The sequence below is a fragment of the Chiloscyllium plagiosum genome, unplaced genomic scaffold (genome assembly GCF_037043375.1).
Source record: "Chiloscyllium plagiosum isolate Xiang-an unplaced genomic scaffold, Cpla_swu_hap1 HiC_scaffold_27, whole genome shotgun sequence".
Lineage (NCBI taxonomy): Eukaryota > Metazoa > Chordata > Chondrichthyes > Orectolobiformes > Hemiscylliidae > Chiloscyllium > Chiloscyllium plagiosum.
Window position 1 is genome coordinate 92,528,676 of NW_028270165.1, and position 13,924 is coordinate 92,542,599.

Here is a 13,924-nt window from a genome sequence, read left to right on the forward strand (position 1 = left end):
AGAGGGATATGAGTCAAGTGCTGGCAAAAGGGACTAGATTAATTTAGGATAGCGGGTTGGCACGGACAGGTTGGACCTAATGGGTGTATTTCCGTGCTGTACATCTCTATGACTCTAAATAATAAAAAGTTGACTTTTCTCAATAACAAACGATATCCATGTTAACAAGGCTTAGTGCACCACATGCTTTACTAACCATTCTCAACAGGTCCTGCCCCTTCAATGACTGAGGAACATATACATGCTGGTGCATAGTATCCTTCACTCGTATTTATACACTACCCTCAGCAATTGCACAAGTAACAGCAAAGGGCAAACGGCACAAGGATTAAAACACAGTGAGGGGCAAACGGCACAAGGATTAAACCAAACAGTGAGGGGCAAACGGCACAAGGATTAAAACACACAGTGAGGGGCAAACAGCACAAGGATTAAACACACAATGAGGGGTAAACAGCACAAGGATTAAACACAGTGAGGGGCAAACAGCACAAGGATTAAAACACACAGTGAGGGGGAAACAGCACAAGGATTAAAACACACAGTGAGGGGTAAACAGCACAAGGATTAAACACACAGTGAGGGGTAAACGGCACAAGGATTAAACACTGTGAGGGGCAAACAGCACAAGGATTAAAAACACAATGAGGGGTAAACAGCACAAGGATTAAACACACAGTGAGGGGCAAACAGCACAAGGATTAAACACTGAGGGGCAAACAGCACAAGGATTAAACACACTGAGGGGTAAACAGCACAAGGATTAAACACAGTGAGGGGCAAACAGCACAAGGATTAAACACACTGAGGGGTAAACAGCACAAGGATTAAACACAGTGAGGGGCAAACAGCACAAGGATTAAACACTGAGGGGCAAACAGCACAAGGATTAAAAACACAATGAGGGGTAAACAGCACAAGGATTAAACACACAGTGAGGGGCAAACAGCACAAGGATTAAACACTGAGGGGCAAACAGCACAAGGATTAAACACACACTGAGGGGTAAACAGCACAAGGATTAAACACACAGTGAGGGGCAAACAGCACAAGGATTAAACACACTGAGGGGTAAACAGCACAAGGATTAAACACACAGTGAGGGGCAAACAGCACAAGGATTAAAACACACAGTGAGGGGGAAACAGCACAAGGATTAAAACACACAGTGAGGGGTAAACAGCACAAGGATTAAACACACAGTGAGGGGTAAACGGCACAAGGATTAAACACAGTGAGGGGCAAACAGCACAAGGATTAAACACACAGTGAGGGGTAAACAGCACAAGGATTAAACACACTGAGGGGCAAACAGCACAAGGATTAAACACAGTGAGGGGTAAACAGCACAAGGATTAAACACAGTGAGGGGCAAACAGCACAAGGATTAAACACACAGTGAGGGGCAAACAGCACAAGGATTAAACACACAGTGAGGGGCAAACAGCACAAGGATTAAACACTGAGGGGCAAACAGCACAAGGATTAAAAACACAATGAGGGGTAAACAGCACAAGGATTAAACACAGTGAGGGGCAAACAGCACAAGGATTAAACACACACTGAGGGGTAAACAGCACAAGGATTAAACACACAGTGAGGGGCAAACAGCACAAGGATTAAACACACAGTGAGGGGCAAACAGCACAAGGATTAAACACACAGTGAGGGGCAAACAGCACAAGGATTAAACACACAGTGAGGGGCAAACAGCACAAGGATTAAACACACAGTGAGGGGGAAACAGCACAAGGATTAAACACACAGTGAGGGGCAAACAGCACAAGGATTAAACACACACTGAGGGGCAAACAGCACAAGGATTAAACACTGAGGGGCAAACAGCACAAGGATTAAAAACACAATGAGGGGCAAACAGCACAAGGATTAAACACTGAGGGGCAAACAGCACAAGGATTAAACACACAGGGGTAAACAGCACAAGGATTAAACACACACAGGGGTAAACAGCACAAGGATTAAACACACAGTGAGGGGGCAAACAGCACAAGGATTAAACACAGTGAGGGGGTAAACAGCACAAGGATTAAACACACAGTGAGGGGGTAAACAGCACAAGGATTAAACACACAGTGAGGGGCAAACAGCACAAGGATTAAACACACAGTGAGGGGGTAAACAGCACAAGGATTAAACACACAGTGAGGGGGTAAACAGCACAAGGATTAAACACACAGTGAGGGGGAAACAGCACAAGCGCCAGTAAAAGCCGATGGAAAGTGAGTGTAAAATGTCACTATGACAGGACAGGCCCCACATTCCTTCCCCTCCGTCCCCCCCACAACCTGCCTCACCTTTCACGTCCCGGGCCCAGTACCTTCCAGGTGGCCCCATAGTTGACACAGGGGCCGCCCCACGACCAGTAGAACTCCACCACCCCGGCGGCCGACGAGTTCCCAAGCAGGCCCTTAACCCCATCCGCCTCCAGAATGCTCACCGGCTCCTGGCTGCTGTACAGCCGGCCGGTGTGGCCGTGACACAGCAGCTGCGCCAGGAAGGCGGCGGCGGCCAGTGACGGGTGTCTGCCCCGGGCCGCGCGGCGCCATTTTCCTAACGGCCGCCCTCCCGCCGCTTCCTCGCTCGAGCGACTTCTCCTCCCAACCGCCTTCGGCCCCGCGTGACGTCTGCACGGGGGGATGGGCGGGGCCGGGCCAGGGGATGGGCGGGGCCTGGGGAGCCTCACCGTCACCAAGCAACAGCCACCTCGCGCTACAACTGCTCATTCACAAAAACAAACTCTCCTGTCTCGCTCTGCAGCTGCAGGGGGGACACTGCCACGTTTCCAGGAGCCCTGTCTACATTGGGAAAGCTCACGGCTCAATTTAAACAGATATTCCCACATCTAACGGAACGGCGTCATATCGAAAGGGGGCAATCTGCATTTTAAAGGAACGTGGACATTTTAACGGGTATTTCTGCAAATAAAGAGGTTTAAATGGACAAGATTACATTTCAAAGGGATGTGGGCACATTCAAAGGATTATCTTCATATGTAAAATGACGCAGTTATATCTAAATGAACCTACATTTCGAAGAGACGTTGCCCTATTTATAAGTAGAGACAGTAGGTGTGAATTCTGTCTGTGTCCCAATGTTGAGTCAAACTGACATTTTTCTTAGAAAAGCTCTGCATTTAAATTACATTCTTGAGAAGGTAATTTATAGATTCGGGTGTAGGTTAGGGAGGATTGGCCGTGCTAAATTACCCGTAGTGACCAGGGATGGACAGGTTAGGGTGGAAATATGGAGTACGGGGTTGGATATGGGTGGGATACTGTTCAGAGGGCCAGAGTGAAATAGACGGGCTGAATGGCCTGCTTCCACATTGTCGGAATTCTATGACCCTCCCCATAAAGGAGCATTTTATCTACATCTATCCTGTCAAGCCCCGTTCAGAATTCTACTGGTTTCAATAGAGGTATACAGCACAGAAACAGACCCTTCGGTCCAATTCGTCCATGCCGACCAGGATTCCAAACTAAACCAGTCCCACTTGCCTACATTTGGCCCATATCCCTCTAACTTTTCTATTCATATACCCATCAAAATGCTGTTTCAATGTTGTAACTGTACCGGCAACTACCACATCCTCAGTAAGTTCATTCCACATGCAAATCACTCTATTTCAAAATGTTGCCCCTCCAGTTCCTTTTAAATCTCTCTCCTCACATTAAAAAAAAGCCCCCTGGTTTTGAGTTCCCCTACGCTAAGGAAGAACCATTTGCTGTTCACCTTACCTCCACTCCTCATAATTTTATCAATCTCAATGAGGTCACCCCCAAATTCCTGTGCTCCAGTGAATAAAGTCCCAGCCTCTCCTTATAACTCAAACCCTCCAGTCCTGACAATATCCTGGTAAATCTTTACCAAACCCTCTCTAATAGTATTCTTCCTATTACAGGGCCACCAGAACTGTACTCAGTACTGTGAAAGTGACCTCACCAACATCCTGTACAACCTCAACATGATGTCCCAACCCCTATACTCAATGGGGTGAACAATGAAGGCAATGTTGCGAAATGCCATCTTGACCACCCTGTCGAGCAGTGATGAAACTTCCAAGGAACTCTGTACCTAAACACCCCCCACCTCTGCCCCCCCGCAACTCCCATGTCTGTCTATCAGACCATAAGACATAGGAGCGGAAGTAACGCCATTCGGCCCATCGAGTCCACTCCACCATTCAATCATGGCTGATGGGCATTTCAACTCCACTTACCCTCATTCTCCCCGTAGCCCTTAATTCCTTGTGACATCAAGAATTTATCAATTTCTGCCTTGAAGACATTTAGCGTCCCAGCCTCCCTGCACTCTGTGGCAATGAATTCCACAGGCCCACCACTCTCTGGCTGAAGAAATGTCTCCGCATTTCTGTTCTGAATTTACCCCCTCTAATTCTAAGGCTGTGTCCACGGGTCCTAGTCTCCTCGCCCAATGGAAACAATTTCTAGCGTCCACCCTCTCCAAGCCATGTATTATCTTGTAAGTTTCTATTAGATCTCCCCTTAATCTTCTAAACTCCAATGAATACAATCCCAGGATCCTCAGCCCGTTCCTCATATGTTAGACCTACCATTCCAGGGATCATCCGTGTGACTCTCCGCTGGACACGCTCCAGTGCCAGTATGTCCTTCCTGAGGTGTGGGGACCAAAACTGGACACAGTACTCCAAATGGGGCCTAACCAGAGCTTTATAAAGTCTCAGTAGCACAACAGTGCTTTTATGTTCCAACCCTCTTGAGATAATTGACAACATTGCATTCGCTTTCTTAATCACGGACTCAACCTGCATGTTTACCTTGAGAGAATCCTCAACTAGCACTCCCAGATCCCTCTGTACTTTGGCTTTACGAATTTTCTTACTGTTTAGAAAGTAGTCCATGCTTCTATTCTTTTTTCCCAAAGTGCAAGACCTCGCATTTGCTCACATTGAATTCCATCAGCCATTTCCTGGACCACTCCTCCAAACTGGCTAGATCCTTCTGCAGCCTCCCCACTTCTTCAGTACGACCTGCCTGTCCACCTAACTTTATATCATCGGCAAACTTCGCTAGAATGCCCCCAGTCCCTTCATCCAGATCATTAATATATAATGTGAACAGCTGCGGCCCCAACACTGAACCCTGCAGGACACCGCTTGTCACCGGCTGCCATTCCAAAAAAGAACCTTTTATCCCAACTCTCTGCCTTCTGTCAGACAGCCAATCCTCAATCCATACCAGTTGCTCACGTCGAACACCCTATGGGCCCTCACCTGGCTCAGCAGCCTCCCGTGCACACACTCTCATTCTCTCATGCACACACACGATTCTATGGGGTGAAATTGTATTGGCAGAATTATATTTGCAGATACATTCAATTTTGTTCAAAAAGCACACAATCTGCAGGCAGTCAATGCATGTAATATTTTACAAATTCTGACTTTGGAAACAGAACCAGTCTGATTCAAGATTGGAATACTGACAGACACACATCTCACACCTTTAATGCATTGTCTGAGCGGAGATGTCTTTTTTTTAATAAAACCTTAAGTCATCTCAAGAACATTGTTACATATTAATGAACCAAAGCCCGCACCCAGTCTAAGAGATGAAGACTATCTAAGTTTGTTCAATATATTCTATCAGTTGCATGACACTGATCTTTTGATATAAGTTCTGTGTCTTATGATGCTGTTCCATGAGGCTTATGTGTTGATGAGGCAATATGGTACAGATGAGGTGATAGAGAATTACAGATCATCGAGGAAGGATTGAAAGAGAGAGTTAAGAAGAGCAAAGAGAGGACCGAAGCAGTCTTTAGCAAATAGAATAAAGGAGAACCCTAAAGCTTTCTAAAGGTATGTGAGGAATAAAAGGATGATTAGGGTAGGAATAGGGCCAGTCAAAGACAGAAGTTGAGCGTGGACCCTGTAGAGTCCGGAGAGGTGCTAAATGAAAATTTCTCATCAGTGTTCACTCAGGAAAAGAATGAGGTACGAGATATTAGACTCGAAAGGATCGAGGTCAGTTACACACAGGTGTTATAAATTCAAGAAGGAGTGAAAGTGGACAAGTCTCCTGGGCTGGATGGGATTTATCCGAGGATTCTCTGGGAAGCGAGGGAGGAGATAGCAGAGCCTTGGGCATTGATATTTGAGTCATCATTGTCTACGGGTTTAGTACCTGAGGACTGTAGGATTGCAAATGTTCTGCCCTTATTCAAAAGGGCAGCAGAGATGACCCAGGTAATTATAGACCAGTGAGCCTTACTTCTATTGTAGGAAAGGATTATAAGAGATAAGATTTATAATCATCAAGCAAGCAACAATTTAATTTCAGATAAGTCAACATGGTTTCATCAAGGGCAGGTCGTGTCTCACTTACCTCTGAGTTTTTTGAGAAGGTGACCAAGCATGTAGATGAGGGTAGGACAGTTGACATGGTATACTTGGACTTCAGTCAAGCCTTTGATGAGGTTCCACATGGTAGGCTGATGGAGAAAATGCAGAGGCATGGAATGGAGGGTGATTTAGCAGCTTGGATTAGAAACTGGAAGAAGGCAGCGAGTGGTGGTTGATGGAAAATATTCAGTCTGGAGTCCAGTTACTAGTGGTGTCCCACAAGGATGTTTTGAGACCACTGCTGTTTGTCATTTTTATAACTGACTTAGACACAGGCATAGGTGGACGGATTAGTAAATTTGCAGACGACACTAAAGTCGGTGGAGTATTGGACAGTTTGGAAGAATGTTACAGGTTGCAGGGGGATTTGGATAAACTGCAGAATTGGGCTGAGAGGTGGCAAATGGAGTTCAATGAAGCTAAATGTGAGGTGATGCACTTTGGGAAGAATAACAGGATGGCAGAGTAGTTGGTCAATGGAAAGATTCTTGGTAGTGTGGATGTGCAGAGGGATCTTGCAGTCCATGTGCAAAGCTCCCTGAAAGTTGCAACCCAGGTGGATAGTGCTGGTAAGAAGTCACACGGTATATTGGTTTCATTGGGAGAGGGACGGAATTCCTGAGCCGCAATATCACGCTGCAACCATACAAAACACTGGTGCAGCCACCCTTGGAATATTGTGTACAGTTCTGGTCACCCCATTACAGAAAGGATGTGGAAGCATTGGAAAAGGTGAAGAGGAGATTTACCAGGATGTTGCCTGGTCTGGAGGGACGGTCTTATGAGGAAAGGCTGATAGACTTGGGTCTTTTCTCATTGGAAAGAAGAAGGCTTAAGGGGGGATTTGATAGAGACATACAAGATGATCAGAGGATTAGATATGGTAGACAGTGAAAGACTCTTTCCAAGGATGGTGACGTCAGCTTGTACGAGAGGGCATAACTACAAACTGAGGGGTGATAGATTAAAGACAGATGTCAGAGGCAAGTTCTTTTTGCAGAGAGTGGTAAGGGCGTGAATGCCCTACCTGCTAAAGTAGTCAACTCAGCCACTTTAGGGAGATTTAAACATTCCTTAGATAAGCGCATGGCTGATTTTCGGATAGTGTTGGGGGACAAGCTGAGAATAGTTCACAGGTCGGCGCAACATCAAGGGCCTGTTCTGCGCTGGATTGTTCTATGTTCTATGTTCTAAACTTAGTGCAGGAGGTGGAAAGAAATGAGCAGCTTTAAAACTGCTCTTGGAGCTCAAAGCTTTCAATGAAAGTCTGAGCCCGGTGTTAAGTTCAGGTAACCTTTATTGCAACCCAAACTTTGTTGCAACTTCAGATCCCCCCAGCAAAAAGGCAGAGAAAAAGTAGTTGCTTTTTGAACATCTCAAGGTGAAAGTGCACACACCACACCTCTCCTTGTCCCACCCCCCTCACTGTCTTTACTATTGGCCAGCACCAAGTTGTCCCTTTGTAATCGGATCCTTGGTACAGCCGTCACCCGGAGGAAGTATTGCCTCACTCAGCAATTTCAACCCTTACCCTGTCTCCAACTAAGTTTCTCCCTGCTCATTTGGCAGTGGGGGGAGGGTAGTGTAGAGTCAACCTGACTGCTGTGGGTCTGGAGTCACGTGTAGGCCAGACCGGGTAAAGGATGCAGCTGGAACGACTGAGTGAATCCTTTCCCACAACGGCGGTTCCCTTCCCTAACAAGGGAGAGAGATGGGGGCTTTCTCCCCCCCAACCCCCTCCCTGAAACGGTCTCATCGTTAGATTCCGAACTCCACATTTCTGACCGAATACCAATTCTGCTATCTGTCGTGGCAGGATTCGAACCCGGGAGTCCCCGGAACCGGGTTGATAGTCCAATCGATAATGGCCCTTGGCCGTCACTCCTTCAATCCCCCTGCGATGGCACGTGAACTCGCTGGTGCTTCCGCAGGTGGGAGGAGTAGGTGAAGCCCTTCCCGCACTGAGAGCAGGTGAACGGCCTCTCCCCGGTGTGTATCCGCTGGTGCCTCAGCAGGGTGGAGGATGTGCTGAAAGCCTTCCCACACTCGGGGCAGCTGAAGGGCCTCTCCCCTGTGTGGACCCGCTGGTGGCTCCGCAGGTAGGAGGAGCAGGTAAAGCCCTTCCCGCACTGAGAGCAGGTGAATGGCCTCTCCCCCGTGTGGACATGCTGGTGGGTCAGCAGGGTGGAGGAATCGCTGAAGGCCTTCCCACACTTGGGGCAGCTGAAGGGCTTTTCCCCCGTGTGGACACGCCGGTGGCTCAGCAGGGTGGAGGAATACCTGAAGGCCTTCCCACACTCAGGGCAGCTGAAGGGCCTCTCCCCCGTGTGGACCCGCTGGTGGGCCAACAGGGCAGAGAAAAACACGAAGGCCTTCCCGCACTCGGGACAGCAGAAAGGCCTTTCCCCAGTGTGGTCCTGCTGGTGGGCCAGCAGGTGGGAGGAATGTCTGAAGGCCTTCCCGCAGTCGGTGCAGGGGAATGGCCTCTCCCCGGTGTGACTGCGCCGATGAGTCTCCAGGGCAGACGGGAAACGGAAGCCTTTCCCACAGTCGCCACACTTCCACGGTTTCTCCACGGGGCGGGATTCCTCAGGTTTCTCCATGGCCACAGCTTCAGCTGCACACAAACACGTGTAGAGCCCTCCCTGCCGTGAAATCCCTTTTCCAGGCCGTATCACGGTTTCAGTCTCCACGCACAGTGCGCTGCAACAGTGGGGTCTCTCGTCCAGTCCCACCTGATGCTGAAAACATACTCAAACAGGAACCAAAAAGCTTTGATCCCTCTCACAGAAATCACGGTCTAAAATGTTTGCTGGCCCCAGTGGATTGAGTGACCGTCAGACATTGACATCAAAGTGAGGACTGGAGATGCTGGAGAGTTAGTTGAAAAATGTGGCACTGGAAAAGCACAGCAGGTCAGGCAGCATCCGAGGAGCAGGAGGGTCAACATTTCGGGCATAAGCCCTTCATCTGTTGATTTTGAAATTTTCCTCTTCAAATCTTCAAAAACTCTGTCAGAATAGATTACAAAGCTCATCACTGCCAGTGCAGGGTAGAAATTCTGAACAAGCAATTCTACTTTTTGCAGAATATTCTTTTCTTTTATTATTCCACAAAATTGAAAGCACCATCCCACTCTCTCTCTCCCTCTGTTCTCACTCCGCTCTAATTCTCCTCATCAGGATCTTACAGGGACGAAAAAGCAAAAAAAATGCCAAGACATGACTCCTCCCTGCCACCAACCAGACTCATTCTTCCCATTGACCAACCAGGTCGTACCCTCTAACTGTCTCGACCTATCCCTACTTCACCACCACCCCCTTTTATCTGCAGCTTCTGCACCATCTGATGCCTCCTGCCGAACTATTTTGCCAATTGAGATACAGACTTGGATCAATGTTTCCGGAGTCTGTCCCTGCCGAATTCACTCTCTTTCCTTTCAGTTGCTGAAAGTCAACAATTGAATCACAGAATGAAAAAAGATGGAAAAGGGAGCGAGATAAGAGAGTGCCGTACTCACATATCTGGGACACAGGAAGGAATCTGCAGTCTGGGTAAAGCTCAATCTTTACTCAGAGAGAGAGGATCAGGAGTCGCAGCTTGAGAAGTTCATGGTCCAACTTCCGCATTCAGACAATGGACTGGCTCTGATTGGCAGGAGGACCAGTCTCCATCCAGTCCTCCAATGCTGTCTATTGGTCAATCAAAAGAAGGTCTCGCGCGTTTTTTGCGTTCAGCGATGAGCATGCCCAGTGTTTTGCTGACACTGGCCAGCATGCGCACTGCGTTGCTGACACCGGCAAACATGCGCAGTATGCTCTACGGGGATGTTGGTGTTACTGACAGATTTTAAGTGTCCAAATGCCAGCAGGGGAAAAAAGATAGAGCCACAATTTTTTCCCCCTATGGCTCGGTATTTTATTCCTTTTGCATTTTGTCTGGCTGCTCAATTTTTGTATGTTTTTTCCCCTTGTTGTGGGGGCAAGACGCTGAGACCAGAACTGGAGGGCACAGATTTAGGGTGAGAGGGGAAAGATCTCTGAGGGTCCTAAGGGGCAATCTTTTCGCACAGAGGATGGTATGTATATGGAATGAGCTGCCAGAGGAAGTGGTGGAGGCTGGTACAATTACATTATTTAAAATGCATCTGGATGCAGATATGAATAGGAAAGATTCAGAGGGGTAGGGGGCAAATGCTGGGAAATGGGTCACTAGATTAATTTAGGACGTCTGGTCGGTGTGGACCGAAGGGTTTGTTTCTGTGCTCTACAACTCTGAGCCTATTTTTAGATAGTATGGAAAATAAAGAGCATGAAAGCATGGGAAGGGTTAGAGCATGGAGACCACTGCCGGTTTGTTGCAAAGGATAGTGGAAAGCTCTTACACTAATTACCAGAGTAAGGTTGAGGCTGAAAGGTCACTATGGCAAGATTAGATAACAGTCAGTAAAGTTAGCCTCACCTGCTAAATATGATTGACAGGATTGGGACAATAAATATTTGGGACATGACATTAAATAACTAATTAATAATTAGTAGAGTCAGCCTGCTTGAGACTATTGATAATAAATATCTAATCATGACATTAGGAAAATATTAATTAGGGTCTGGAATGCAAGACCATTGTTCCAAAAGCTGACACTAAATCTCTAACCGTGACATCAGAATAACATTAAGTAGAATGTAGGAAAAACTATAAGGGCGCAACTAAAGAGATAATGGGAACTAACATCATGGTTTATTGTATAGCTAGCGTGAGGTACTTTTAATTAATATAGTTGAACATGCTGATTAGCTAACAAACACACTGCTGAGCTGGAGACAGTGCTGCCCCCTCTGTCCAGGAGTAAATGCTGGAAAGGTGGGATTGTTCATAGGGAGGAGGATGGTCTCCGGCTACACTCTGATATCTATCAGCTAGTAAATGGGGCAGAACTATGGAATTTAATCTGCAGGCAGTTTGGGAAATTTAATAAGGGAAGGAAGTAAGCAATAAATAGTAGATCCCTACAGAGTGCAGTGGAACAAAGGGTCCTTGCTGTCCAAGTTCAGAGATCCCCGAAGGTATCGGTACAGGTAAAATGGGGGATGAGGAATGCATAGATTTGTACTTTTTAACCAGTTACACAGACTGAGGGGCTGGGGCATTTATTTTACCCTGGAGCATCAGAGCCTGAGGGGTGACCTTAGAGGGGTTTATAAAATTGAGAGGGGCATAGACAGGGCAAATAGCCTGTCTTTTCCCCCCAGGATGGGGGGGTCAAAAATGAGAAAGCATAGGTTTAAGGTGAGATGGGAAAGATTTAAAAGGAGCCTAAGGGACAACTTTTCATGCAGAGGGTTATGCATGTATGGAATGAACTGCCAGAGGAAGTGGTGGAGGTGGGTGCAATTCCAATGTTTAAGAGACATTTGGATGGGTATATGAATAGGAAGGTTTGGAGGGATATGGGCCGGGTGCTGGCAGGTGGGATTAGATTGGGTTGGGATATCTGTTCGGCATGGGCGGGTTGGACCGAAGGGTCTGTATCCATCTCTATGATTAGCACTCGGAGCATGGCTCCTTCATTACGTGATTGTGGAGAATAAAATCATAAGGTACAGAATGGATGGAAAAACATTACAGTTCCCTGAAATGATATATTGAAAAACCCTGGATTGTTAAGTCTTTCATCTTTTAATATGGGCTGCTCGTATCATTCATTTGTAAATCCCGGAATTTCCTGAAAGACATCTTCTTGAAATAACTCAAGGTTTTATAACAAAAGGTGACATCTCAGCTCTGACAATGCATTAAAGGTGTGAAGTCAGGATCTGTCTGCATCCTAATCAGACTGGTTCTATTTCCAAAGGTGAATTTACAAAATATTACATGGATTGACTGCCTGTATGTTGTGCATTTTTTGAGAAAAATAGAATGTATCTGCAAATACAAATTCACCCCCATGGATGTGTATGTGTGTGAATGAGACAGAGAAAAGTCTATTTCGTGCTGTATATCCCGATGTCTACTCGATAACAGATGCTTTAATACTTCTGGTGTAAATATTGTTATAAATCATAGCTGGGTATGAATAGTTAGATGTTAGGGTGAGAGAATGCCTCAAGAGGGGCACTATAAGAATCCTGGGAGAGCCCTATTTCTGGTTTACTTCCTCATGAACAAACATTAAGCATGAGCATTTATTTATTTCTAATTTTGTTCTGTTTTTCTTGTTTGATTCCTGGCTAGGACGACACTCTGTGTCTGGATGGTTGACAGGCTGGGAGATTGTGGCTTGAGTCTTGATTGACTGAACGTTTTATTGAGGAGAAAGTGAGGTCTGCAGATGCTGGAGATCAGAGCTGGAAATGTGTTGCTGGAAAAGCGCAGCAGGTCAGGCAGCATCCAGGGAACAGGAGAATCGACGTTTCGGGCATAAGCCCTTCTTCAGGAACATTTTATTGTTCCAGAAGGTGTAGGGGTGTGGGGTCAAAGCTTCAGCAGAAATCCAGCAGAGCAGAAAACAGACCAATATCTTACTCTGTGAGAACAGGGACATCAGAGGACAGAGAAATCAGGACCTGAATCCAAGCTGACACCAGACTTCCCTGTGATTAGTGCTTTGATGAGCAGCGCCAAGCCTCTACCTTCACCTAGCTTCCCATTTGACTACCACCTCGATATTCAGGATCCAATCCTTGTCATCCTGAAGCCATGCCTCTGTAAGGAGTCTCAGATCATAATTATTCTCTTCAATGTGTGCAGTCAATTTTGTTACAATGCACACCATTCAGAAACATCGTTTTTAGTTTCAAGTTTTGTGACCTTCAGAATCCAGTTTTGATTGCTGGTACATTTACACACCTTGTCCCTTTCGATTGTTCTCTGATGTTCATTTTCCACATCACTACATTGCTGATTGGCTATGCTAAATTTCCCATAATATCCAGGGATGTGTAGATTAGGTGGGTTAGCCATGGGAAATGCAGGGTAATAGTTTCATAGTAAAAGAAGTAGGAGTTGGCCATTTGGTCCATCGAACCTGCTCCACCATTCATTATGATCATGGCTGGTATATCCACCGTGTGAGATCCTCCTCACTGCTTTTTCCCAACTACCCTTAATTCCACTACCATGCAAGTACCCATCCAACTGTGTTTTGAATATGCTTAATGAAGATGCTGCTACTGCTTCATTGGGCAGAGAATTCCATAGATTGACTGCTCTCTGGGAAAAGCAGTTCCTCCTCATTTCTGTCCTAAATCTACTCCCCTCAACTTGAGGCCTGGTCTCATCCACCAGCAGAAATGACTGGATAGGGTAGGGCTTCATCCCCACAGTGCAATGAATTCCCACTTTCCACCAAACTCTCAGATGTACTCACTCACTCAGTTGCTGTCTCACAAACGAAAGACTTCAATGTAACTTCTTTTGCTCCCAGTAAGGGAACAACATCTTGGAAAGCTGCTCTGAAAGTCCAACCACACTTCTGCATTCACCGAAGACAATTCCAGTATTACAGCACAGAAACAGACCCTC

The 13,924-nt window shown here is 46.5% G+C and overlaps 2 protein-coding genes across 2 annotated transcripts in view; one reads left to right on the plus strand and one right to left on the minus strand.

The window, feature by feature from the left end:
- The window catches only part of LOC148145029 (uncharacterized), an 87,440-nt gene extending 77,416 nt beyond the window's left edge, over positions 1 to 10,024 (minus strand). The window contains 2 exon segments of the mRNA XM_087975650.1: positions 8,309 to 9,414; positions 9,924 to 10,024. Coding sequence (XP_087831776.1) covers positions 8,309 to 9,006 — 698 coding nt within the window. The 5' untranslated portion in view covers positions 9,007 to 9,414; positions 9,924 to 10,024.
- The window catches only part of LOC148145030 (uncharacterized), a 141,640-nt gene that overhangs the window by 34,141 nt on the left and 93,575 nt on the right, over positions 1 to 13,924 (plus strand). The gene's annotated exons all lie outside the window — the stretch shown is intronic.